We start from the raw sequence: 26,317 nt of genomic DNA, 5'->3' as shown, positions 1-26,317 counted from the left end.
AAGGGAATATGAAGTCACTTCTGATTTTGTGGTCAGTAGTTGTTTACTTGGTGACTCAGGGTTATATTATTCCATGTGTAAATTTAGCTCATGCAGAATCCTGCAGCCTGGTGTTAACTCTTGGGTTAACCTCAAATAGCGATGTTGCTAGCCATGCGCTTCAGTAACCCAGAATTGAATTCTGGCCTCTGGTTTTATTTGATTGAGTTTTGCAGGTGAATTTAACCACTTTTTCTCCCATTCCCAAAAATGTGCTCAGGAAATGTGCTGTTGGGAGAATCAAGGAGTGGCAAGGAATGCTATTGGACACGTGACAGAATAGTTGACAGTGAAGTAAGTGGACAGAATGGACTTGCTCTGAGACCTGGCATAGACTCAATTGGCCAAATGGCTGCGTCCAACAAGCCCCCCCCCCCCCCCCCTCTCTCTCGTCATTCCCGGCCACATTGACCTATGGCAGCTTCCAACTGAGCATTGAACGTAAATAGAAAATCTGCAGGTGCTGTGAATCTGAAAGAAAAACAGAAAATGCTGGACATGGCTGAAGGTCCTGACCTGAAACAACACCCTGTCCATTCTCTCCAGAGATGCTGCCTGATCCGCGAAGATACTCCAGCACTTTGTGTTTTGCTCAAGATTCCAGCATCTACCGTTTACTTGAGTGTCCGGAAATGCCCGGCAAGTCAGGCAGCATCCATGGAAATAGAAACACAATTAATATTTAGGTTATGGACTTTTCCTCAGAACAGGCCAAGGCTCTTCACCTTGAAACACTGCTTCTCCTTTCATAGATTCTGTCTGATCTGCTGCTTGTTTGCAGTAGTTTATGATTTTTTTGTTTCAATTGAACTTTGTCCTGATTTTTAATACTATGCTAAAAATATGTTTGACCTGTACAACACTAAAACATGTTTGCACTTTTAATTCTGAACTCTTGTGCTTCCTATTTTTAATTGTCTACCATGCCTCCAATTGCCAAGATGTTGCCTGAAGAAGGGTTCTGACCTTAAACCTCACCTATTAGTCTGAAGGAGGGTTCCGACCCGAAACATCGCGTATTCCTTTTCTGCAGACATGCTGCCTGACCCGCTGAGTTACACGAGCATTTTATATCTGTCTTCGGTATAAATCAGCATCTGCAGTTCCTTCCTTGACAGCCAAGATTTTTAACCTCTGGATTTCCACCCTTTCTGCACCTTTTATTTCTATCTCTTTCCTCCTTTCTGATGCATTATGAAACGCACGTCTTTGACCAAGCGTTTGATGATCTGTGTTAAAATCTCCTTGGTGTTCCATTTTGTTTGTAACTGCTGCAGTGCATGTTTTCCACCATTAATATCAGATAAATGCATCGCCAGATAATTGCCGTACATTTTGTTTTTAAGTTATCGGTATTGGTTCATTATTGTCGCGTGTCCGAAGATACAATGAAAAGCATTGATTGCTTGTTATCCAGTCAAATCAATAGTCAATGAAGCTTTTTTGTCACCTGTGCAACCGCACAGTTAAATTCTTTTTGCATATACTACACATGCGGGCACCGCCATTATTCAAAGTCCGATCGGCCGCGGGCTCGATGTATTGGATCCATGTACTGGATGTACTCAGTTCCCACGAACCAACGTCCTTCTCCTCCTCACCCCGCCATCTTTATGTCCTGGAAGCTCCTCCTGCAGCCGACCTTAAGGCGTTGGAGACATTACCTCGGTTCACCCTCCTGCCGGCCCTTGCTCCGCTCTATACCAAATATGAACATACCCTACATGAGTACAATCAAATCAAACATGTTCAGAAAATAGTGTTACAGCATTACATTTCCAAAGAAAAAGTTCAAAGTCCATAGAAACATAGAAAATAGGTGCAGGAGTAGGCCATTCGGCCCTTCGAGCCTGCAGCGCCATTCAATATGATCATGGCTGATCATTCAACTCAGTATCCCGTACCTGCCTTCTCTCCATACCCCCTGATCCCTTTAGCCACAAGGGCCACACCTAACTCCCTCTTAAATATAGCCAATGAACTGGCCTCAACTACCTTCTGTGGCAGAGAATTCCACAGATTCACCACTCTGTGTGAAAAATGTTTTCCTCATCTCGGTCCTAAAATATTTCCCCCTTATCCTTAAACTGTGACCCCTTGTTCTGGACTTCCCCAACATCGGGAACAATCTTCCTGCATCAAGCCTGTCCAACCCCTTAAGAATATTGTAAGTTTCTATAAGATCCCCCCTCAATCTTCTAAATTCAAACGAGTACAAACCGAGTCTATCCAGTCTTTCTTCATATGAAAGTCCTGACATCCCAGGAATCAGTCCATGATGAGGTAGGGTGGAATATTGTACAACACCAAAGCTTATGGGAGGACCGTTCTGAAATCTGATATCAGAAGGGAAGGAGCTGTTCCTGAATCTGTTGGTATGTGCTTTCAAACTTTTGTCTTCTGCCAAACAGGAGAGAGAAGAGGGAATGACCCGGGTGAAAAGAGTCATGATTATGTTGAAACAAGGAACTGCAGATGCTTTCTTACAAAAAAAAAGACATAGTGCTGGAGTAAGTCAGCGGATCAGATAACATCCCTGGAGAACATGGATAGGTGACGTTTCGGGTCGGGACTGAAGGTGAGAAAGGGACAGAACAAATTAGGGTCAGCAACAGATGACCTCAGGAAGGGTGGAGTCCATATGGCCATTGTTGGCTGGGGAAGGTGTGATAAGGCACACAATGATGCGAACAGTGGAGCAGATAGGATGGGAGAGAGGGGAGAGAATTTGATGAAATCAGCGTTCATACCGCTGGGTTGTAACCTCCCCAAGCGAAAATGAGGCGCTGTCCCTCCAATTTGTGTGTGGCTTGTGGCCTCACTCTGACAGCGGGGGAGGCCCAGGACAGAAAGGTCAGTGTGGTTATGGAAAGGGTAATTAAAGTGTTTGGAAACTGGGAGATCATGTAGACTGAGCATAGATGTTCAGCGAAGTGATCGCCATGTCTATGCTTGGGCTCGCCCATTTATAGGGGCCTTGCTTTGTATTGCTCATGTTGAGGAAGAGATTGTTGTCTAGACACCATGTTACCAAGGTCTCCATCTCCTTCCTGTACTCTGCACCCTCACTGTTCAAGATTGTGGCCACTACAGGGATGTCATCTGCAAACTTGTAAATGGAGTCGATGCAGAATTTGTCCGAACAATCGTGAGCATACAGAACGTATAATCATCATAATCATACTTCATTAGCTAAGTGTGTTTTGCAACATACAAGGAATTTGCCACACAGTCACACCAATAAAAAAGCAACAGCACGCACAAAATACATTTTAACATGAACATCCACCACAGTGACTCCTCCACATTCCTCACTGATGGAAGGCGAAAAAAAGCTCAATCACTCCCTTCTTTGTCCTCCCGCGGCGTCTAATCTTCCGTTGACGGGACGATCTTACTCCCGTAGCCAGCGGCGGGCCTCCTCGTTAGGGCGATCCAGCTCCTGCTTCGGTGGGGGGGGAGATATCTCAGCTCCCCTGCGCTGGGTGATCTACCCCGGGTCAGAGCTAGTCGAACGCTTTTAGAGCTTCCCGGCGTCAGTCTCTTACCAGAGACTGCGAGCTCCTTGATGTTAAAGTGCGCAGGCCGCGGTTGGAGCGTCGATCCTGGGTAAGGGATCGGCCCGGGTGGCAAGTCCAAGCCCCGCGGTGGGGCTCAAAGTCAGTCCCGAGCGAGGCCTCCAGCTCCACCATGTTAGGCCGCAGAGCGACCAGAGATACGACCCGGAAAACCTTCGCATCTCCGGCAAGGGAAGAGATTGAAAAAAAGTTTCCCCCTCCCCTCTTCCCCCACATAAAACAGCCTAGAGAACATTAGAAACTTTTAACATCACAAACGTTTAAAACACACTAAAAATAACAAAACGGCGACGAATAGGACAGACAGACTGCGGGCGAGGCTGTCATTGAAGCGCCATCTAGTGGAATGAAGCCAAGACCGCATCTTTGCGGGGCACTGGTGTCGGCTCTTATAGAGATGTTTACTTGGGTGTATGGTGTTGAATGTGGAGCTATGGGCAATAAATAGGAGTCTGACATAGGTGCCTTGTAATCTAGAAGTTACAGTGCTGAGATTAGAACCAGTGAGAAGTTGGTCGTTGTGGACCTGTTTCGATGGTAAGCAAACTGCGTTGGATCCAGGCTGTCTGGGAGGCTGGATGTGCATCGCCAGTCTCTCAAAGCACTTCGGAACACTGGACAATAGTCATTAAGGCATGCCACCTTGCTTTGCTTTAGCACCAGGATAATAATGTGGATTATCGGAGTAAAACTTAACAATTATGTTTTCTAGTAGACGAGTTTAACTATTTTACTGGTAGTTTTTTTTCTGATATGATTGATTTTTATGAACATCTTTATAAAATAGTGGATAATGTAATCCAAATTGTAAAGCATTTGTTGTAATAGTTAAAAGTGCAAAACGATTGACGTACATTTGGTGTTTTTTGTCACTAATCCATTGATAAGACTAGGCAATGGACACAAAAGCTGGAGTAATTCAGCAGGTCAGGCAGCATCTCTGGAGAAAAGTAATCGGTGACATTTTGGGTTGAGACTGAGTTACTCCAGCTTTTTGTGTCTATCTTCAGTTTAAACCAGCATCTGCAGTTCCTTCCTACACGATAAAACTAGAAAGATGGTTATTGCCGGAACTATGGACAACAACATTAAGATGGGGATCGCAGAATGGAGTGGTGTGAGGTTGAAGAAGTCTATCAATACTGCAGCCAGCTAATTCACGCAGGTCCCAAGGACGAGGCTGGGAACTCCACCCGGGCCAATTGCTTTCCACAGGCTAATCTCAGGGAGGTCGATCTGACATCTGTGACATGGACCATGGGAACAGGCACACCCAAGGCTGTCGGAGCAGGAGACGTCATTCCAGCGACCTTCTATTCAAAGCCAGCATAGAATGCATGGAGCTCATCAGGGTGGGATGTGTCTTTGCAATCGATACTGCCTGACTTCACAATGTTGTCCGTTAGAGAGCAATCCTTGTCACAAGCATTTCATGCTTGGTATTAATGCGAGGCCCCAGAATTCTAGATGATAATGCCCTATCCAAATCGTCGTAGAGCACAGGACCATGGACATGGTGACCAGAGCTACGGCCCACCATGTCCACGCTGACCGTCCAGTAACCATCTAGACTCATCTCATTTACCACCACTTGGTGCGTTGTTTCAATTTGTGTACTTGTCAGTATACTTCAGCGCTCTTGTGACCACCACCTTCTAGTGTACTCGAAATTTGAATGGAATATTGGGGTTCAGCTGAACTACTGCAAATGATGGTCCAGTGAATGAAATCAAGCCGGCTCTAGATTCCATTGCAAGAGAGCTGGTCACTTGCAAATGAAGACTGAAAATGGAAATGTCTAACATCCACATTCAAATGTAGGTTACAGTTTATGTTCCAGAGATGCTGCTGGCCCGTTGTTTCTCCAGCATTTTGTGTCTTTTTACAGTTTAGGTTTTCAATTGAGTGTTCAAGCTACAGTCTGAAAGACTGAGAGTATTTAATGTGCCTCAGTACATTTTTCGTTTTTGCTTTCTAGGCCTGCACAAAAACTTGAGTCTTTGGTTTACAACAGAGGTCTTTAATGTTTCACTCATTGCTGGCAGCAAGACCAGTCACAATCAAAGATCCTATAGAGAGACCACTCCTTCTAAATGCAATGGGCTGACGTGTAGTACGCAACGGAGTGGTACGTGGGCGTTTTTTTCATCCATTTCAGTAACCCGACCCCGACCCGACTCGCAGTGTAATCAACGTTGCGGGGGAACAGTTTGTGTTAATAAATTATAATTCTGAAAATGAGAAGATTTTTCCCAAATAATTGTTATTTTTACGAGGATGCTTCCATAACCGGCTTCCGTCTCCGCACTAGTATCCTATGGGATCTTTGGCGTGGAGACGGAAGCCGGTTACGGAAATGGGGCCGAGAATGACCCATGAATCTGCCCATGACCGTACTACGTCTTTAAGTCGAGTGGACCATCTTGCTCGCTACAGGATCTTTGGTCACAATTGCTGCCCGCATACTGTCTACAGACAGGATAAACTATATACAAGACATCTCCCTTTGTCCTGTGCAGCGCCACCTGCTGCACGGGAGGAGCAACGGATCCTCCCACCCACACAGTCCACCAAACATCACAACATTGGAGAACAGGGCACTTGGTGTGGAAGTTAAGGTTCTGCTGTAAAGAGTTGAGTCCCTAACTGAAAAATAAAGCAGATTACAAGGTTAATCCTGGAAATCCAGATTGCACTGCACACATTTGCATTGCAGTGAGGCCACGATCAATGAGCAATCTAAAATAGAGCTTTAGATAGGTAGCAGAAATTCGGGCAGGAGACTGGGATTAATTTTCACCTTTTTATCCCTTTCACTTTATTGGGTGTCATCACTCCATTATTAAAGGAGTGACAATTCGACAAATTGCCTGTCAATGGGCCTGTTACCTAATCATTGCCAACACCTTCCCTAGCCAACAATGGGCCAACCAGGCACCACCCTGCCTGAGGTCATCTGTGGCCATCCCTGATGGATCCTTGTATTTTCTTGCCTCCAGCTGAGTTTCCAGCATTTTATGTCTACTTTGGTATAACCCACTAGTTCCCTCTGAATGAGTCACCCCCCCCAACTCACCCCCCCCCCCCCCCCCCCCCCCCTCAACCTGAAGAAGGGTCCCCATTGACCCAAAACATCACCCATCCTTTTTCTCCAGAGATGCTACCTGACCCGCTGAGTTACTCCAGCATTTTGTGTCTATCTTTGGTATAAACCAGCATCTGCAGTTCTTTCCCTGCCCAACTCACTGCACTGAGCAACCTTTTGGTAACTCCAGTCCAGGTTCAGAAATGGATTGTTCAGGCCAATGTGGGATCTGCAGGATCGTCTATAAATGGGGAAGAGGGTGCCTGGTGGGTGGGTATGTGGGCACTCCAGTGGTTTGCTGTTCAATGCAACATATAAATTGAACAGAGGTTGGACTGCCCAAAGTCCCAGTTTCTGGATATAGTCACTCGGTTCCTAAAGCACTTTTTAAACCTCTGTTCCAGGTAATCTAGAGAAACGTTGCTGCCATAGTTTTCATTACCCCTTGCCAAGAAACGAACAAGGATACAATGATTATTTTTAATTTTGCAGTTGATTAGGTTCTGTCAACCATAGAATTGTAGAAATAAAAATGTTATCTTAGCAGACATATTGAATTAGTGTACAGCTTTCTTGACATTTTGCCAGGATTCATTCTCTGGCATTTGAAACAGAACACTGAAATTGTTTTGTTTTCTCTTGCATGGAATAGCGTTGTGTTTAATGAAAAGGAAGTTACAAGATATTGTGTTCTCCAGTTTGCTCTGCTGGTGTAAATGACTTGCAGTTCCAAGCTAAATATATTTCATTGGAGCGTTGAATCCAAATCAATCATTGTCAATACTGCAGATGTTGGAAAAGAGAAGGAAAAACTGAAAATTCTATTTTATTTCTACTTTCCACATATTTAAGATAAAATCACAGGTGAGTATGGTTCCAAAGTTGTTTTATTTGGCAAACAATTATAATAGATAAGATAATGCCCAGTTAGACAAATTGGGGAGGGAGAAGGTTAGATCGGAGGTGTCAGTGTTACAGTTGAACAAAGGGGACTATGGAGCCATGAGGGAGGAGCTGGCCAAAGTTGACTGGAGAGATACCCTAGCAGGGATGACAGTGGAACAACAATGGCAGGTATTTCTGGGAATAATACAGAAGGTGCAGGATCAGTTCATTCCAAAGAGGAAGAAAGATTCCAAGGGGAGTAAGGGGTGACCGTGGCTGACAAGGAACGTCAGGGACAGTATAAAAATAAAAGAGAAGTACAACGTAGCAAAGATGAGCGGGAAGCAAGAGGATTGGGTAATGTTTAAAGAGCAACAGAAGATAACTAAAAAGACAATACGGGGAGAATAGATGAGGTACGAAGATAAGCTAGCCAAGAATATAAAGGAGGATAGTGAAAGCTTCTTTAGGTATGTTAAGAGGAAAAAAATTAGTTAAGACCAAAGTTGGGCCCTTGCAGACTGAAAAAGGTGAATTTATTATGGGGAACAAGGAAATGACAGATGAGTTGAACAGGTACTTTGGATCCGTCTTCACTAAGGAGGACACGGACAATTTCCCTGATATACTAGTGGCCAGAGGATCTGGGGTGACAGAGGAACTGAAGGAAATCCACATTAGGCAGGGAATGGTGTTGGGTAGACTGATGGGACTGAAGGCTGATAAATCCCCAGGGCCTGATGGTCTGCATTCCAGGGTACTTAAGGAAATGGCTCTAGAAATTGTGGACACATTGGTGATAATTTTCCAATGTTCTATAGACTCAGGATCAGTTCCTGTGGATTGGAGGGTAGCTAATGTTATCCCACTTTTTAAGAAAGGTGGGAGAGAGAAAACAGGGAATTATAGACCAGTTAGTCTGACATCGGTGGTGGACAAGATGCTGGAGTCAATTATAAAAGATGAAATAGCCGCACATTTGGATAGCAGTAACAGGATCGCTCTGAGTCAGCATGGATTTACGAAGGGGAAATCATGCTTGACTAATCTGCTGGAATTTTTTGAAGATGTAACTAGGAAAATGGACAAGGGAGAGCCAGTGGATGTAGTGTACCTGGACTTTCAGAAAGCATTTGATAAGGTCCCACATAGGAGATTAGTGGGCAAAATTAGGGCACGTGGTATTGGGAGTAGAGTGCTGACATGGATTGAAAATTGGTTGGCAGACAGGAAACAAAGAGTAGGGATTAACGGGTCCCTTTCAGAATGGCAGGCAGTGACTAGTGGGGTACCGCAAGGCTCGGTGCTGGGACCGCAGCTATGTACATTATATATATTAATTAAACTAAGTGGGGCCCGTTGGATCCCTGTCACCAGGGGGTGTGGGGGGTGGGAGAGGAAGTGTGTATATCGGCTGGAGGGGTTTGCGAGGGGCGGAGAGGGGGGTGTGGTGTGGGGGGGGTAGGGAGGATGTGGGAGGGTTTGGTGGGGGGGGGGGTGTGGAGGGGAGGAGGTGTGTGTGGGCAGGGGTGTGGGTGGGGGGGTTGGGGTTTGTTTGGGGGGGAGGGGGGGTTGGGGGGTTGTGGTGTGGGGGGGGGAGGTGGCGTTGTATTTATGTGGTGTGTGGCCGGGCGGGGGGGGGAAGGGGGTGTGGGGGAAGGGGGTGTGGGGACGGGGGGGGAGGGAGGGGTGTGTGGGGGGTTTGGGGGTGCGGGGAGCGGGGGGGGACAAGGGGGAGAGAGTTCGGAGAAAAGACAGGGAAGAGCCATGGGGGAGGGTGTGTTATTACGGTGGATGGGCAGCACCAGTAGTCAGGATTGAATGTGGGTCTCTGGTGCTGTCGGGCAGCAACTCTACCACTGCGCCACCGTGCCACCCCATTTTACTTTCCCTAAAGAACATTAATGAACCAAATATGGATTTTTGAATCATCTAGTTTAACAGTAGACGTAACTAATACTTGTATCTTATTCCAGAATCGAAACCTATCCTAGATTTAAGTCTATAAATGAGTGTATAATTGTCATATATGCTGGATATTCTTGCTTGCTGAAGCTTTACAGGCCCATCGCCGCAATAACATAAATAAATGTCAAATCCGTGGTGCAACCAGGACCAAGTCTAGAGTATTTCATAGTTGCAGAGGTAGGGCTGCGATTAGTGTGCAGTGTTTAAGAATCTAATGGTGGCTGGGCAGATGCTGTCCTTCATAAGCCCATAAGTGATAGGAAAGAAATTAGGCCATTTGGCCCATCAAGTCTACTCCGCCATTCAGTCATGGCTGATCTTTCTCTCCCTCATAACCCCATTCTCCTGCCTCAACCCCGACACCTGTACTGATCAATAATCTATCTCCATTTAAAAAAATATCCATTGATGTGGCAATGAGTTCCCCAGATTAACTGCCCTCTGACTAAAGAAGTTCTTCCTCACCAGCCTTTCTAAATGAGCGCCCTTTAATTCTGAGGTGATGACCTTCAGGGAGCTATGGACCTACACTCCTAGCTCCCTCTGGTCTACTACCTAGAGCCCTATTGTTCACTGTGTAGGACGTCCCGTCCCAAAATGCAGCACCATACATTTCTCTGCATTAAATTCGATCAACCATTCCTCAGCCCACCTGGCCAATCGATCCAAGATCCTGCTGCAACTTTTCACATCTCCACTATCTGTAAAACCACCCGCTTTTGTATCATCTGTAAACTTGAACCTGGAGGTCACGGTTCTCAGGCTCCTGTATGTTCTTCCTGATGGTTTGAACAAGATGAGAGGGTAGCCGGTGTGATGTAGAGGTTTGATACGAGCTGCCTTTTTGAGGCAGCACCTCCTGTAGATCCTGTTCATGTTGGAAAGGTGAATCCTTGTTTACCTTGGCATCATTTTCTGCATGGGCATTGCGGGCTGAAGGGCCTGTCCCTGTCCCTGTGCCCTGTGTATGATTGATGGTGTTTTAAGGTTTGACCATAACTCTGCCTATGTCAAATCGTTACGTCTATTCTCTTTTTCATGCTAATAATTTTGAAAACTTTACCCAGAGTGGATGAAAGATGAAACCATATTTTATCTTCTGTATAAACCAGTTGCTTGTTTATCTTGGAGGCATGAGACTGCAGATGCTGGAATCTGGAGCAAGAACCAAAATGCTGTAGATTGGTGGGCCAAGCAGCAAAGCTGGTGAGTGGAGGGGGAATGGCCAGTTGATGTTTTGAGTTGAGGCCCTACCTCCTGAACCTTCCTCCAATTTTAACTGCTCCACTGCAAAAGCCTTTTAAAGTATGCCGCTGGAGAAGCTTTCCCCTGGCTGCCAAGATGAATGGACTCAATGTGGATTGTAGACCGAGACCCTTCAGGAGTTCATTATAATAATAATCTTATTTATATAGCATTGACCCCAAAGTGCTTCACATAATTACATTACATTTACACACAGGCAAAGGTGGGTGAAGTGTCTTGCCCCAAGGACACAACGACAGTATGCACTCCAAGCGGGATTTGAACCGGCTACCTTCCGGTAGCCAGCCGAACACTTAGCCCATTGTGCCATCTGTCGTCCCATTGCTCGTTCCTCTTGCTATGGCCACCTGCATGATATTCTGGGAAGCCACTTCACATTTTTACAGCAAATATTTTTCAAAAGTGTAAGCAAAGCCTTTTTCTGCCCTCCCTATGGACACACACACACAAATATTTTTCAAAAGTGTAAGCAAAGCCTTTTTCTGCCCTCCCTATGGGTGCTTATGATTTCTTTATTCTACTTTCAGTTTGTCAGGATGCATCACAGCTTAGTTTGGGACCAGCTCCATCCAAGACCGCAAGAAATTGCAGTGAAGTTTTGGATGCAGCCCAGACCATCACACAAACGCACACCTCCAGATTCAGGGACAGTTTCTTCCCAGCTGTTTTCAGGCAATTCAACCATCGGACTATCTTTGATCAGACTTTACTGGCTTTACTTTGCACTCAACGTTATTCCCTTATCATGCATCTGTACACTGTGGGGGGCTTGATTGTAATCATGTATTGTCTTTCCACTCACTGGCTAGTACGCAACACTGTACCTCGGTACACGTGACAATAAACTAAACTGAACATTCGGTTCCCCTTCCATTTTTGCCTTTGGTTCTCACAGGTTAATAAACCCTTTCTCGTATTTATCCATTCATAATTACTGTGTGATTAATAATCATTGTTCATCTGTTTGCTCTTACTGAACCAATAACAAACTAGTGTCACAGAAAGACTTAAACCCCTTCTTGTTCTCCCACCTCTGCTTTGGACTTTTTGATTATTTTTACCCAAGACTTCCATTTTAACTATGGGCATTTCAACTGAATATCTTTCACTTCCCTGTTTCTTAAGTAACTCTGGTTCTTGATTTTTACTGTGGGTAAAAGACTGCATTCTGAAACCTGATGAAGGGTCTTGACCTATTCCTTTTCTCCAGAGACGCTGCCTACCTGCTGAATTACTCCAGCATTTTATGTCTATCTTTGGTGTAAACCAATCTCTGCAGTTCCTTCTAACACATACTGCATTCTGAATAGACAGGGTAGATACGCAGTCTTTTACCCAGAGTAGGTCCTATTGTTCTTAATTCCCCAACTCTGGGTAAAAGATTGTGCATCAAGCCTATTTATTCAGAATGAACAGAGAAGGGGAATTAAGAACCAGAGGACACATAGGTTTAAGGTGAGAGGGGAAAGATTTAATAGGAGCATGAAGGGCAACTTTTTCCACACAGAGGGGAGTAGGTATATGGAACAAGATGCCAGCAGGGGTAGTTGAAGCAGGTACAACATTCAAGACATTTGGACAGGTACATAAATAGGAAAGGTTTAGAGGGATATGAGCCAAATGCGGGCAAATGGGACTAGTGTAGATGGGGCATTTTGGTCGGCATTGGGCTGAAGGACCGAAGGGCCTGTTTCCATGTTGTACAACTCGTAACAAGTTAAAACAGTGTGACCCAGGTCAGATATCACATTTAACACATTTTGCCAGTTTTTAGAGTGGAGTCAATTTGAATGTTCAAAAACAGATTAGGCATAGTCAGGACTATTTAGGGAGTTGTTGTGTGACATACCTTATTAACATTTATATTTTAGAATTAGCTTTTGCTTGTCTATGGAGATTGGACATAAATCCATGAGGCTTTTCCTTTGAACACAAGGGCAAAAATTGGCTCTTGGGAGCTAATGACATCCAGGTAGCAGGTGTTTGTAGTGCATTTCTAATTAATAGTTTGTGTTTTAGTGTTTTGAGTTTAAAATCTCACGAACAGGATTTCAATTCTTTCCATGCAGAGAATTCAATTCATAAACACCAAATTCTGGAGGAAGCCTTTTCTACAGCAAATCAGTGCAAAAATTAAACTCCTAAAATGGAAAAAAGATCAGTCATATAGATATACTCCAAAAAGCAGAAAATAAATTAAATATCATACTTTATTGAATGAAACAAGATTTCAGCACCAAAACAGTGAACGCAATGTTAAAAGGGTGGTTACAGTATGTGAGGACTTTAGCCTTAAACATAAAGTAAAAATAATAAAGTAGAACATAATACCAAGATTAAATAATCTATGTAAAATACAGATGTCAAGGACATAGGATAAATGAAGACAATTAGAGCAGGTATTTTTAAATTTCATATTGCTGTGACTCCTTAAAGTTTCAAGATTCATTTTATATTTAAGTTGCTCAATAAATATTATTTGATTATTAAAATATTACGTACTATGGGTTTTAGTTATAACTGTTTCAGAATACAATTTGCTTTAAATATGTTAAATGTCATAAAGTTAAAACATTGTGCTAGTGTGTTTCTTCGTTGAGTGAATTCAAATATTGCACAAGGTCAGTCTTTCGTCAGTCTTTTCCTTCACCCATTTGCTTCTGCAAACTACAGTTTCTGAGTGGCTCGATTTGTAAATGCCATCACTTGGGTAATACAAGCACGGTGTAGAACCACACCATGCAGTAGACCTTTTCTCGACATAGAGTATATATTTATATAGTAAGTGCAAAACAAAAACTATGTTAAACCTTGGGCTGAATTGCAGCTTAATTTTGGGATGAGACAACATGACAACACAGTATATGCTTTGTGAATACATCTAAAACAAAACGGGGGACAGAGAAAGCACACCAAGATTCCTACTCCAACTACATTTAAAAGCAAACAAAGAGAACTCGTATCAAATGACTTTTCAATTATGTCTAAAGGAGATTTCTGTAAAATTAACAAATGCCACAATTTTAGTAGAATTATTGCATTACAGTGATTAAGGTACAAGTTTAGGTTCATTATTAAAAAATTGTAATTGTCAGTCAAGGGAAGACATTTTGTGTTACTTAGTGACCCAACAAAACACCTAGAGCAAGATCTTGATTGGTTTAAGTCAACGACTGTAGAAAGTGCCAAGAGAATGTTCTTTCTTTAAAGGTATGATCATGCGTAGGAACATAGATCAGACAAGAGCATCAAAGTTATGCTCCAAACTTGTGACTTGTACTCCCAGCTTGGTTCCCTTGTGGCAATAACTGTAAAGCTCTTTATCTTATCAGCTCATAAAACTGGTCTAAATAATGGAAATTATCACATCATTCAGTATTATTTCAAGCAAGCAATTTAAAAAGAAATTAAAATCAAATTTACATAGATGCTGCTTTTGGAATGGAGACTTAAAATACTCTGATTATTTGAAAGAGAAAAATAATAAAATGTGTGGTTGCATTTTATTTCAGCAATACAACTCATTCTTCATTTTCAACACTAAAGCATCAACTGCCCGAAGAGGGTGGAGAAAATCATTCACCAACCTATTTTATGCACATCCACTGCTATTTTCTGAGTATAATGCATATTCAAACCCATCATAAACGTGCATCATACTTTCTTCCACACTTACTCATGTAGACTCTGTATAAAGTTTATATTATGAAGCCAAAATAACTTTGCATCTTGATGCAAAATATTTCTGTTAAACTCACATTAATAGAAATCTTTTCACCGTTTTGTTTCTATAACGATTAAAATCTCAAAAAAATGTAAATCCTCAAAACAATAACACCACAAATTGTTAGGTGCCTAGCAGAAGGCTAGGCTCATACAGAGATCTTTAGTTCTGGGTGGATTCATCTCATTGCCAACCACAATCACCTCTCTCTCTCTCTCTCTCTCTCTATCTCTCTGGTCTCAACTTTCCACTTACTACATGAGGTTATTTCACTTAAATTATTTAAATAAATGTCAGTTTATACAACAGGAATAAATCACACTGATTTTGAGGAACAGCGAACCCATGGTCCCTTCTTTCCTTACGTTCCCTGTGGTTTGGTTCCAAAATTGATTGTAACGTGCATCTGCATTACTACACGGTTTCAACTTATCCAAAAACCCTTTCACTGCACACTCCTTCAAGGCATGATCATTTGCCTAATCATATTTTCAGTATGTCAGGATTCTGAATAAATAACCATGATTCTAATCAATATCTTTAGGCTTAGATTATGAGATAAAAATATGTTCTGCTGGAATCTAAAATACCACGAGCATAGTTCTTGAGTCATTTTGTTTGCTCGTTGGTAAAAGTGATAATGAATACAGAATTCCATCAAAAGTAGTGTCCAATTTAACAGCACATCTTTAGTGTGATTCCAACACACAACTGGGTCTACATCTGCTTTCCCTCCGCCCCCAATGAAATAAACTGTGGAATCAGCACTTTTGAAGTTAAGCCACACATCATACTAATGTACAATAAAAAAAGTCCGAACAGATAAACACTAAAATTGGAGACATCCTCAAATACTGAGCAGCATCGAAGTGGAAACTTTCCTAAACTTTAGTCTAATCCGTTGCTTGAAGAGATGTGATAACTGGTTCTTGGAGAACAAATCATGCCTAAACACATCATATGTAATCTAGAAAATTACAGGCATGCACTGGATATTTTAAATCACATTATCTCTTACAAAATTCTAATAGCATAACATCCAGGTGATAACAAGTGTTTTTCAGAATACTGATGAACCCCAAATAAATAAATTATTAGATTAGAATGAACTACGTTTACAACATGAATACTTCAGGATGCAAATAATTGCCCGACACATGCAGCTGAAATAATTCACCACCTTTTTGAGAAAAAGACCTACATATAAACCGAATTTAGTGCTGAACATACAAATGCATGGTAACTTGAGGATATTTTATCAATTCTCTTCTTCATGTACTAATGTCCAGTGACCAGTAATGTGTTGGACATTTCATTGTATTGCTTCAGATAATTAAAAAGAATGTCATTCGTCCTATTTCATTGATTCTTAAAGAACACAGTTTCCACCGTCACATCCAGTATTTCCGTAAATTGGTCCATAGTTTTTCAATTCATTAAACCATCCTAAAAAATACTTCCATGTTTGTCAAGCTTTGTTTAAACAATTACCAAATACCAATCTTAAATTTGGCTCTTCCCCACTTTAAACCATGTTTTTTTTGTCCAGTGAATCTGATTTATAAAATGCTTATGTGACTACCTAGTTCAAAGCCACAATTCCCAGATTTTTATAACATGATTGATGCCAATGATGACATATCATAACAGTTTGCTCTGCCTTTAGAAAATGAGTACACGGTGCATGGCTCATTCTAAATTCTTCCATAGCAAAAGCCCACAACATTAAAAAACACCAAACCTCATTCATCAGACCACTGCTCTGGCAGTAATATGCAACCAAACTGTGCTGGACATATACTAATAAAATAATGTTAATGATTATAAGGAACAATAAATTCTACTTCTGACATAATGACGTAGTCATGACCAGGTCACTCACAGATACCTTCATGAAAGCAATATGTAAAGTATAGAACTTATCTATTAAAAGACATTATGGAAACATGGATATTCAGACGCACTATTCATTTGTACCAAGACATTTGAAATGCGGCAATGGATAATTTCACACGTTTTCTCCAGAGATGTTGCCTGACTTGCTGAGTTACTCCAGCATTTTGTGTCTATTTCAAACATGACATTCAGTAGTGCATCACGCTTGTGAGCAACTGGTAATTATGGACTTAGGGAACTCAAAATCCATTCCTAGAATTTTCCTTCAGAGTCTTTTACTGACTAATTCATTGACATCAATCACATTTCAAAGTAGCAAATGCATGCAAAACTAATGGGGAAAGATTGAAATATTAATGGGGAAAGGTGTTCACTAAAATCACCATTACTTGTGTGAAAATATTAATGCTGCAGATTTATCATTTATTTAAGCAGTTTCCCCGTTGCAGTTTGCTACTTTTATGCATTGTCAGTTTGTTATTTTTGCATTGGTTAACAGGTATCACCCCAAAACTCAAATTGTACATCACTCAAGGGCTGCTGATTACTAATAGCTGAAGAAATTGTTGTTACTAAAAATACCAATGTCACAAAAATGAGCTGATATGACAGCCACAAGCAAAAAGCTCTTAAATTTAGTTAGAATGGAAGTTAAAACAACCAATGAACATTGTACCTGAAAACATCATGTAAATAAACCATATCACTGGACGACTTCAAAATGGTTATAAATATTTCCAAAGCATCTGAATCAGCAGCCCAATAATTCAGCATTATGTGCTGCCTGCAGTCACATTATGCAGTCATTATAATTAAATCTAAATTTTAGAGAATAGATTTATCATTGCAAATTATCCCTTGGATGATCAAGATGTAATCATGAAACTGGCTGAATTTCTTCCCCTTTCCCTACTCAATTTGTCAAATGTAATTCATGCACATTGTACGCTGCTAATATTTTGTTTTTCGTCCCAATTCTGGATGACATTTCAACATTGAAGGGCTTGTGTTTCTCTTAGCCCTGGATAATTGCACAAACTCTTTTACCAAATTGAATATAGTATTACAAAGCATGCAAAAAATATTGTACAATGCCTCAATTGATCAAATTGAGTAAAATAACTTGCGGCCTTTTTTAATACAATATTGTAATAGTTGTGCTTTATCTGTCAACTTGGTGAGACACGGGCTCTTTCAAACAGAATCTTATCGACTTGAATAAAGCAAAGTCATCTTTTGGGAAATAATCCCATACAAGATACTCATCATCACATCTCAGAAATGAGTACTTTACTTTCTTTTCTCCTCTTAAAGAGGATTATCCTGGAATTATGTAAACAAAGGTTTCAATAAAACTCAACAAGTCCTCGAGAAGGTTAGATTCTTGCCACAGTGCCAGGGATGCATTTAAAAATACATTATAAACAAAGTTTCTTCAGGCTTTGTTACAAATAAAATAAAACCTGATTTAACAAGCAAATTCTTTTTCGCATACTCATGCTTGTGAACATAAATAACTGCTCCTTTATAAGACACTTTTATGCAGCAAAATGATCAAATAATTAATACAAAAGCATGCATTGATCAAAAATACAAAATGATGCAAAATGCATTCTGCATGGTACATGTGTAAAAGACACACAAACATACTTCCATATCCACATATTGTTTCAGAAGTTGTTACATATTCTTCAATTTCATTTTAGGGTATATTTGATCAGTGCATTTAAAAGGTACGATGTGACAACAGTTTGATATTTGGGTTGGAATTCATAGCGACTGAGGAATGCCCGGGCACAGTTTTACTTGATAGTTTCCTCACCTGTGAGTCATTGACTTACTGGAAGGTTTTTATTCATAAATGCCTTATTTTCTACTGGTCCAACTAACTCTCTGATCGTCATGGCATTTTGCCCATTGTTAACTATGTGGTTAGAATGTACTAAACTACTGGTGAAACTGTAAACTTGTAGGGTGGTCAAAGATTCTTGTTTTCCAACACTGGTCACACCAAGGTACATGCCAGGCATGTGGAACTCCCAAACCCTTAGATGATGTTGGCCCAAGGAAGAAAACAACTAAATCTTATGAGGGGTGGGGATAATTATCCCAATTTTCCTTCCTCAAAGTCTACAATGTACTTGTAATAAATACAACAAATACAAGTTCAATATAAATTAAAATCTAAATTTAAACGAGACCCTCGTTTTCAAGAACAATTTAATTCTGCACTATTTGAATGATGAATGTTTCGTTGCTCTGTTGTTTTCTTTTTGTATTGCCAAAATGCTGAATGATTTTTTTTAGATCAAACTCGACTATTTTAAGTGTAATAATGCCACATTCTTCTCCCCCCCCCCCCCCCATTTCCAAACTGAGAGGCAAAACACTAATTTGTGGGTTCAGCCCCATATAAGTCGCAAAGAAAATGTCTCCCTGAATAGATATCCAAAATAATTATGTATATATGCCAAGAAAATTGATATTTTAGCTTACGACATACACAAATCTAGTGGTACTTCAGATGCTATTTAAGCGCATTTGTCTTCCATTACAAAAGGGGAACGTGATTCCCACATTTAAACTATTCCTGCAGACATTACCTCTAGTTCTTGAGCCATGCAATTTTCCATATGCAACTAGGTTAGTGGCTGAGATCCATTATATAATTTCAGCCAAATTTGAATGTTGGAGACAAGACAAGGCAAATCAAACTCTTCAGGCTAAATTTAAGTCTTAAAATACTCAGGAGACATCCAATTATCAGTCAAATGTATGATGCAACAGACAAACTTTTCCCTTAAATTTCTTTAAATCTTTCAGACATGCATAAGGCAATCACTTTGTACATATATGGATAATTTCAACAGAAGTCAGTCTATCTGCAACTTATTTGATCAAATTAATAGACCAAAAATATGTCTTTAAATTATTGTGCTACGTAACTATTAAATACTGTAAAATTATTATTTTGCAATAAATTATTTTACTTTCTAACCCTATTTTACTATTTTAGTTATTGTACTTACTACTAAAATGTTATAGTCCCAATTATTGCAATTACCTTGATCAAAAAGTTGGCAAGTCATTCAAATATACTTTTGTGAAGGCTGACTTGGGCTCCAAAGCATTAATGCAATAAAATTCAATAATAATCCTGTATTAACACTTTGTGTGATTGAATACGCTGTTGTTCTTTACTTTTGCTGATGTACAGAAATATTCTTTAGGATTCAGATTATTAAAACAAGACTTTGGTAATTTAAGTACCAAATTAGTATTTGAGTCAGGTCAAACTGTACTTTTCATTAATGTGCAGTAGGAAACCTGGAGCTTTATTTTTAAAACCAATTAATTTATTTTCTTGGTCCTCTTCAGTTAGTATCGACAGTTATTAATGGCGGGAATATGCATGTAAATCTAATGGACACGAGAACAACTCAGTCATAACAAAAAGTATCATTTGACCAGACCAATGCCACAAAACTTTCCATCTGCTAGTGGAAATAGTGCCCATTAGTGTAGACATGAATTGACTCCATATTAGGCACAAGTTCAAGGGGGACACCTCGCTATTAAACAGGGACCACCCACTCATCTACAGGACCATCAAAAGTGAACAGCACATTGGAGGAACCAGAGGTTATGTTTAAAAATGTATGCTGTAGAAAGCCTTGGCCAAGGAGTTAGTTGTCCCATTCCGCATATGGTAGACCTTCGTCCTCATCATCATCTGATTCGGGGGATGCCTCTTTAATTCTCCTCAACGCCTCGTGGATGCTGCGTGTTAGAGGATCCGCATCATGCAGATCTATGGATGCCGCTCTCAGGGCAAACCTCTGAACCTTTTTTAACTTCACTCCTTTCCTAATTTGTGCAAGTATATTATTGCTGTCATCTTCACCTGGAAATGGAGGCAAAGAGCGTAGGTCAACCTTTCGCAAATGGAAGCTACCCCGCTTCAGGGAAGCTAGGACTTCATCCATCGGTGAGCTCACTGCAACAGGGAAAAGCACATTAGTACACCAACAGAATAGCTTAAAGTCATGCCCATGCCTTCTAACATACAGCCTCTTATTAGGCTTCAAACAATAATAGACGCAATTGGCCTCCTTAAATTGGTTTGTTTAAAAATATGTGATTCATAAGGTTATAAGACATAAGAGCAGAATTTGGTCATTTGGCCTATTGAGACTGCTCCGCCATTCAATCTTGCCGTAACTAATCAAGAACCTATCAATCTCCGTTTTAAAAACACCCAAGCTGCCTGTGGCAAGAAATTCCACCCATTCACCACAATCTAGCTAAAGAAATTCCTCCTCATCTCCTCTCAAAAGGTACGTCCTTTTTAAGGTTGTGCCCTCTGGTCCTAGACTCTCCCACTAATGGAGAAGGCCTCTCCACGTCCACTCCTTCTAGGCCATTCATTATTTGCTAGGTTTCCCACCTCATCCTACTAAACTCCAGCGAGTACAGGCCCATGGTCATCAAATGCTCCTTAATCCATAAACTTAATGATCGGGATCATTCTTGTAAACCTCCTCTGGACCCTGTCCAATGCCAGCACATCCTTCCTCAGATATGGGTGCCAAAACTGCTCACAATATTCTTGCTGTCACACCACCAATACACTAGCGAACCTCACCACGGGTGCTGTATCTGCGGAGATTGACCGTTCTCCCTGTGACTGCGCGGGTTTTCTCCGTCCTCCTCGCACATTCCAAACACGTGCAGATTTGTAGGTTCATTGGCTTCTGTAAATTGTCTGTGGTGTGTAGGATAGAATTAGTGTATGGGTGATTGTGTTGGACTCGGTGCGCCAAAGGACCCGTTTCCAATCTATATCTCTAAACTAAAAGTAATCAAAGACTTTGCTGATTATAACCGATGGGATCTGAAGAAAGGTCTTGACCTGAAGCGTCGCTTATTATCCCAGCATTTTGTGCTCTACACAAGACCTGATGATACTCAAAGCTAAAGTTTGACCAAGGGAAATACCGAGAGGATCTAAGACTAGGCATCTTTCCTGCCAAAAATGTTCTGAAATTAAACCACATGCGGATGGGTATGTCTAAAGCCTTTACCACCTCAATGAAACGACTGACTTTAACATCCCTTGACTCTCTTAAAACTTTGTCTTGATTCACACGCAATTCATTTCAAGCATCTCATAAGCTCCTTGGCCCAACCCATGCAGGTGGTAATGATCCCACTCCTGTGATAAAACAGGCACTCTTCAATGCACATATGAGCAACGTACACCATCGAACCAACTACTACACCATGACCTGAGAAAGCATTTACTCATTCGAGCAGCAATCCAAGAAGCTTTCAAAAGCTCAAACAAAAGCAGGTCTTCAAAATCTTAAAGCATTCAAAGGAAATACTTACCTCTTTGTTTTTTCAGTTCATCACTCGATGCAGTTTTCTTTAATTTTTTTCTGGCATTTAGTAACTGCTTGCTATCAAACAACTGGGGTGTTGGTAAACTGAAGCTCTGCGATATTTCTTTGCAGTCACCGGGCTGAGCAGATTTCTCCACTTGAGGCTGAGTCTCAGGCGGTTCCTCACACACTGGCATTGGTGGTGGCGGTGGAGCTGGCAGCGGAGGTGGAGGTGGTGGAGGCACGACATCAATGTCACTGGACTTTTCCGCACACGGGCTCGGAACAGCTTGCAACAAATCCTCTTCTGTCTGCAAAGTCTCCTGTTTTTGCGCTCTGCTTTCCAATTCTGTTGCTCCAGTGGATTTTGTGCCCTTTTCTGTAAGTGAGGTTTCCTCAGCAGCTTCTTGTAGTTTTAAGGTTCCAGGAAGAGACAGTGTTTGATCTTTGCCGGCACAAGCCACCGAACCAGTATTATCTCTCCTTCTGATATTTGTGAATCGCAGTCTTGTCGATTTAAGTACAACTTGCCCAGTATGTCTCTGAAATAAAGATGAATGAATAGAACAAATGTATGGTTATTTTTGTAGTACTGACATACCCAGCTGATTCAAACTAATTCTACCAAAACAATCTTCATTTTACAAGACCAATATTGAGACTTTCATCCTGTATTTATTTCGAACACACGTGGCTCTATGATGATTGAACACAAGCTTTACTTTTATCTACAATCCAGGTGGGAATTGTGATTCTTTAAGAATATCAAACGCACTTTGCTGAGTACATAGTCGAAGATTTTAGCTGGATAAACAAAATTATCAGTGACTGTGTTAACACCTGCTTGGGGTGCTTACTCGAGAATGTTGCTTCACAACTGCATGTACTGACAAAACTAAAAACCTTCTTACAGATTATTGTGGGGCAAGGTAAAATATACAACTGATTTTTTTTTCTCATCTCTCGCCTAATCCTATCAATTCTATTGAATCCAATTCCCTTGGTTTTCAACACTCTACCTCGGCCCTCAAACTTAAAATGCACTTCTGAAGTAATAACTGAAATTTCATAAGTGCATCGCTAATAACTCAATCAGTTTAAAGAGCTTTATAATTCTGAACTACTGATAAGGTGTAAGTTATTGCATTTTTGCAGACAATAAGTTCTTTCATTTAGATATATACTTTTCCTTTTGAATAGATTCAAAACGTTAGTCAGTAATGCTATGGGCTTAACCAAAGTCCTATAAAACTGCACCATGACATCCTGACAAATGAAGGCAGGCATACCATAAGCTTTCTTCACCGCTCCATCTGCTTGTGTGGCCACTTTCAGGGAACAATGGACCTGGACCCCAAGATCCGTTCATATATCATTGAGGTTAAGGGTATTTTCCCTTAAATTTGACCTTCCAAAATGCAACATTTCACATTTGTCTCATACTAGTCCTTATCCATATACTTGACATTCTACTTTCAGTTGGATGCAGGATTATCTATTGTTTTGTGACCAAAAGGATGTTCATAGTTATTGCCACAAAGACAAGAAACTCAAACATAGGATATAACAAGCTTCATACAACCTGCAACCTTAGGTCAAACTGTTCCATTACATATATATATTTGAATCTATCTTTGATCAGACTTTGTGTGTTGGAAGGAACTGCACATGCTGGTTTAAACCGAAGCTAGATACAAAATGCTGAGTAACTCAGCGGGACAGGCAGCATTTCTGGAGAGAAGGAATGGGTGACTTTTCCAGTCGACACCCTTCCTCAGACTGATGTCAGGGGAGAGGGAGGTACATAGATAAGGAAGTGTAAGGTGTGAAAACAGGACATAAAGGGGAATGGAGATCAAGGAACATGTAGAATAGATCATTGTTAGCTGGGAGAAGGTAACAACAAAGCAAACAGAGATAAAATGTAGTCGGGGACAGTAAGACTGGTTGGAGAACTGGGAAGGGGGAGGGATGGAGAGAGAAGGAAAGCAAGAGTTACTTGAAGTTAGAGATGTCAATGTTCATGCCGCTGGGGTGCAAGCTGCCCAAGCAAAATTATGAGATGCTGTTCCTCCAATTTGCGCTGGGCCTCACTGACATGGAGGAGGCACAGAACAGAAAGGTCAGTGTGGGAATGAGAGAGGGAGTTAAAGTGTTTACCTCCTCCAACCTCATCTACTGTATCCGCTGTTCCAGGTGTGGACTCCTATAAATCGGCGAGACCAAGCGCAGGCTCGGCGAACGTTTCGATGAACACCTCCGCTCAGTCTGCCTAAACCTACCTGATCTCCTGATTGCTAAACTCCCCCTCCCATTTCCACATTGACCTAAAGTGGACAGTGCCTGATGGTTGGGGTGGACATAGTGGGCTGAAGGCTTGTTTCTCTGCCCTGGGGTTCTATGACACTGAAAGCATGCCACAAACAATAGAGTCACTGGTAGTAAGCAAGTAAATATTGTAGTCTTCCATGCCAGGATTGTAGTGTACGCCTTTCCGCCTTTAAAGGGAGGAAAAAACTTGGCCAGGTCAAGTCCTGGCTTTGTTGTCTATGATGCCAGGAGTGCTCTTAACATTAAAAATAGGCTGGAAGAGGAAACATCTAATCACACACTAAACAATTTAGGAAAACATCTCCCTCTGGAAGACTCAATCCCTCACATCCTCTTCCTATAAACACAGTTGTTTGTCATTCTCAGGAAGTTGTCAACTCTAGTGTAAATGCAGATAACGTATTATAAATCATGACTCTCCAGAAAAAAAATAATATATTTGCACCCTTACTTAATTTATGCTCCTATTTCTAAACTAACGAGTCAAACAGCTTATCCACTTGAACTGCATCCATTTTTCTATACTCATAAGTAACTAAGAAATGCTCCTCAATGTCTACAATTTATAAGATATACAAAAGATGTAGTGTTAACGAAGGAACTGCAGATGCTGGAAAATTAAAGGTACACAAAAATGCTGGAGAAACTCAGCGGGTGCAGCAGCATCTATGGAGCGAAGGAGATAGGCAACGTTTCGGCCCGAAACGTTGCCTATTTCCTTCGCTCCATAGATGCTGCTGCACCCGCTGAGTTTCTCCAGCATTTTTTGTGTACCTTCAAAAGATGTAGTTCCCTGCAAACATCAATGCATCAATCTAGAAGCTATGCTTTGAGCCTTCAAGGACCACGATATCCTCACCTGAGAGAAGCCAAACAACTTCTAATCTAAAATAAGGATAGTGCTACTTTCTGTCAATCTAATTGTGCTGGTGATGAATCCCAACACTCTTTTTCCCCCCATTATATTGTCACAACACTGATAATAAAGTTACAGTGAATTTTCCGGTATAATTTGTCACCGTTGAGCATAAAACGGCATATGTTGTGTATACATACTCAAAGTTACCCCTATGAAGGTACACTACACATTGCAAAACTCATCTGCTAGATGCAGGCTCACTTGCCGTCTTCACGCAGAGTCCCCCTGCATGGAAACACAGGATAATAGGTGCAGGATTGGGCCATTTGGCCCATCGAGTCAGAACCCTCCCATCCAATATGATCATGGCTGATCATCTAAAATCAATACCTCGTTCCTGCTTTTTTCCCCATATCCCTTGATTCCTTTAGCCCTAAGAGCTAGATCCAACTCTTGAAAACATCCAGTAAATTGGCCTCCACTGCCTTCTGCGGCAAAGAATTCCACAGATTCACAACTCTCTGAGTGAAGAAGTTTTTCCTCATCTCAGTTCTAAATGGCCTACCCTTTATTCTTAAACTGTGACCCCTGGTTCTGGACCCCAACATTGGGAACATTTTTCCTGCACCTACCCTGCCCGATTTTATATGTTTCTATGATACCCACTCATCCTTCTAAATTCCAGTGAATACAAGCCCATTCTTTCATCATATGTCAGTCCTGCCATCCTGGGAATTAACCTAGTGAACCGACGCTGCACTCCCCCAATAGCAAGAACGTCCTTCCTCAAATCAGGAGACCAAAATTGCACACAATAGTCCAGGTGTGTTCTCACCAGGGCCATGTACAACTATAGTAGGACCACCTTGCTCCTGAACTCAAATCCTCTTGCAATGAAGGCCAACATACCATTAGCTTTCTTCACTGCCTGCTGTACCTGCATGCTTACTTTCAGTGACTGATGTACAAGCACATCCAGGTCCCGTTGCACCTCCCCTTTTCCTAATCTGACACCATTCAGATAATAATCTGCCTTCCTGTTCTTGACACCAAAGTGGATAACCTCACATGTATCTACATTATACTGCATCTGTCATGCAGCTGCCCACTCACCCAACCTATCCAAGTCACCCTGCAGTCTCAAAGCATCCTCCTCGCAGCTCACACTGGCCTCCACTGCCTTCTGTGGCAAAGAATTCCACAGATTCACTGCCACCCAGCTTTGTGTCATCCGTAAATTTGGAGATGCCACATTTAATTCCCTCATCTAAATCGATAATATATATTGTAAATAACTGGGGT

The 26,317-nt window shown here is 41.4% G+C and overlaps 1 protein-coding gene across 1 annotated transcript in view; it reads right to left on the bottom strand.

Moving 5' to 3' along the window:
• Positions 1-13,014: 13,014 nt before the first annotated feature.
• Positions 13,015-26,317, bottom strand: part of jmy (junction mediating and regulatory protein, p53 cofactor) — a 109,789-nt gene continuing 96,486 nt past the window's right edge. The window contains exons 9-10 of the mRNA XM_055631636.1: positions 21,833-22,367; positions 13,015-20,438 (exon numbers count right to left, since the gene is read on the bottom strand). Of these exons, the coding sequence (XP_055487611.1) occupies positions 20,128-20,438; positions 21,833-22,367 (846 nt within the window). The 3' untranslated portion in view covers positions 13,015-20,127. The remainder of the gene's footprint in view (positions 20,439-21,832; positions 22,368-26,317) is intronic.

The sequence above is a fragment of the Leucoraja erinacea genome, chromosome 3 (assembly GCF_028641065.1).
Source record: "Leucoraja erinacea ecotype New England chromosome 3, Leri_hhj_1, whole genome shotgun sequence".
Lineage (NCBI taxonomy): Eukaryota > Metazoa > Chordata > Chondrichthyes > Rajiformes > Rajidae > Leucoraja > Leucoraja erinaceus.
This window is presented reverse-complemented; position numbering and strand designations above follow the sequence as displayed.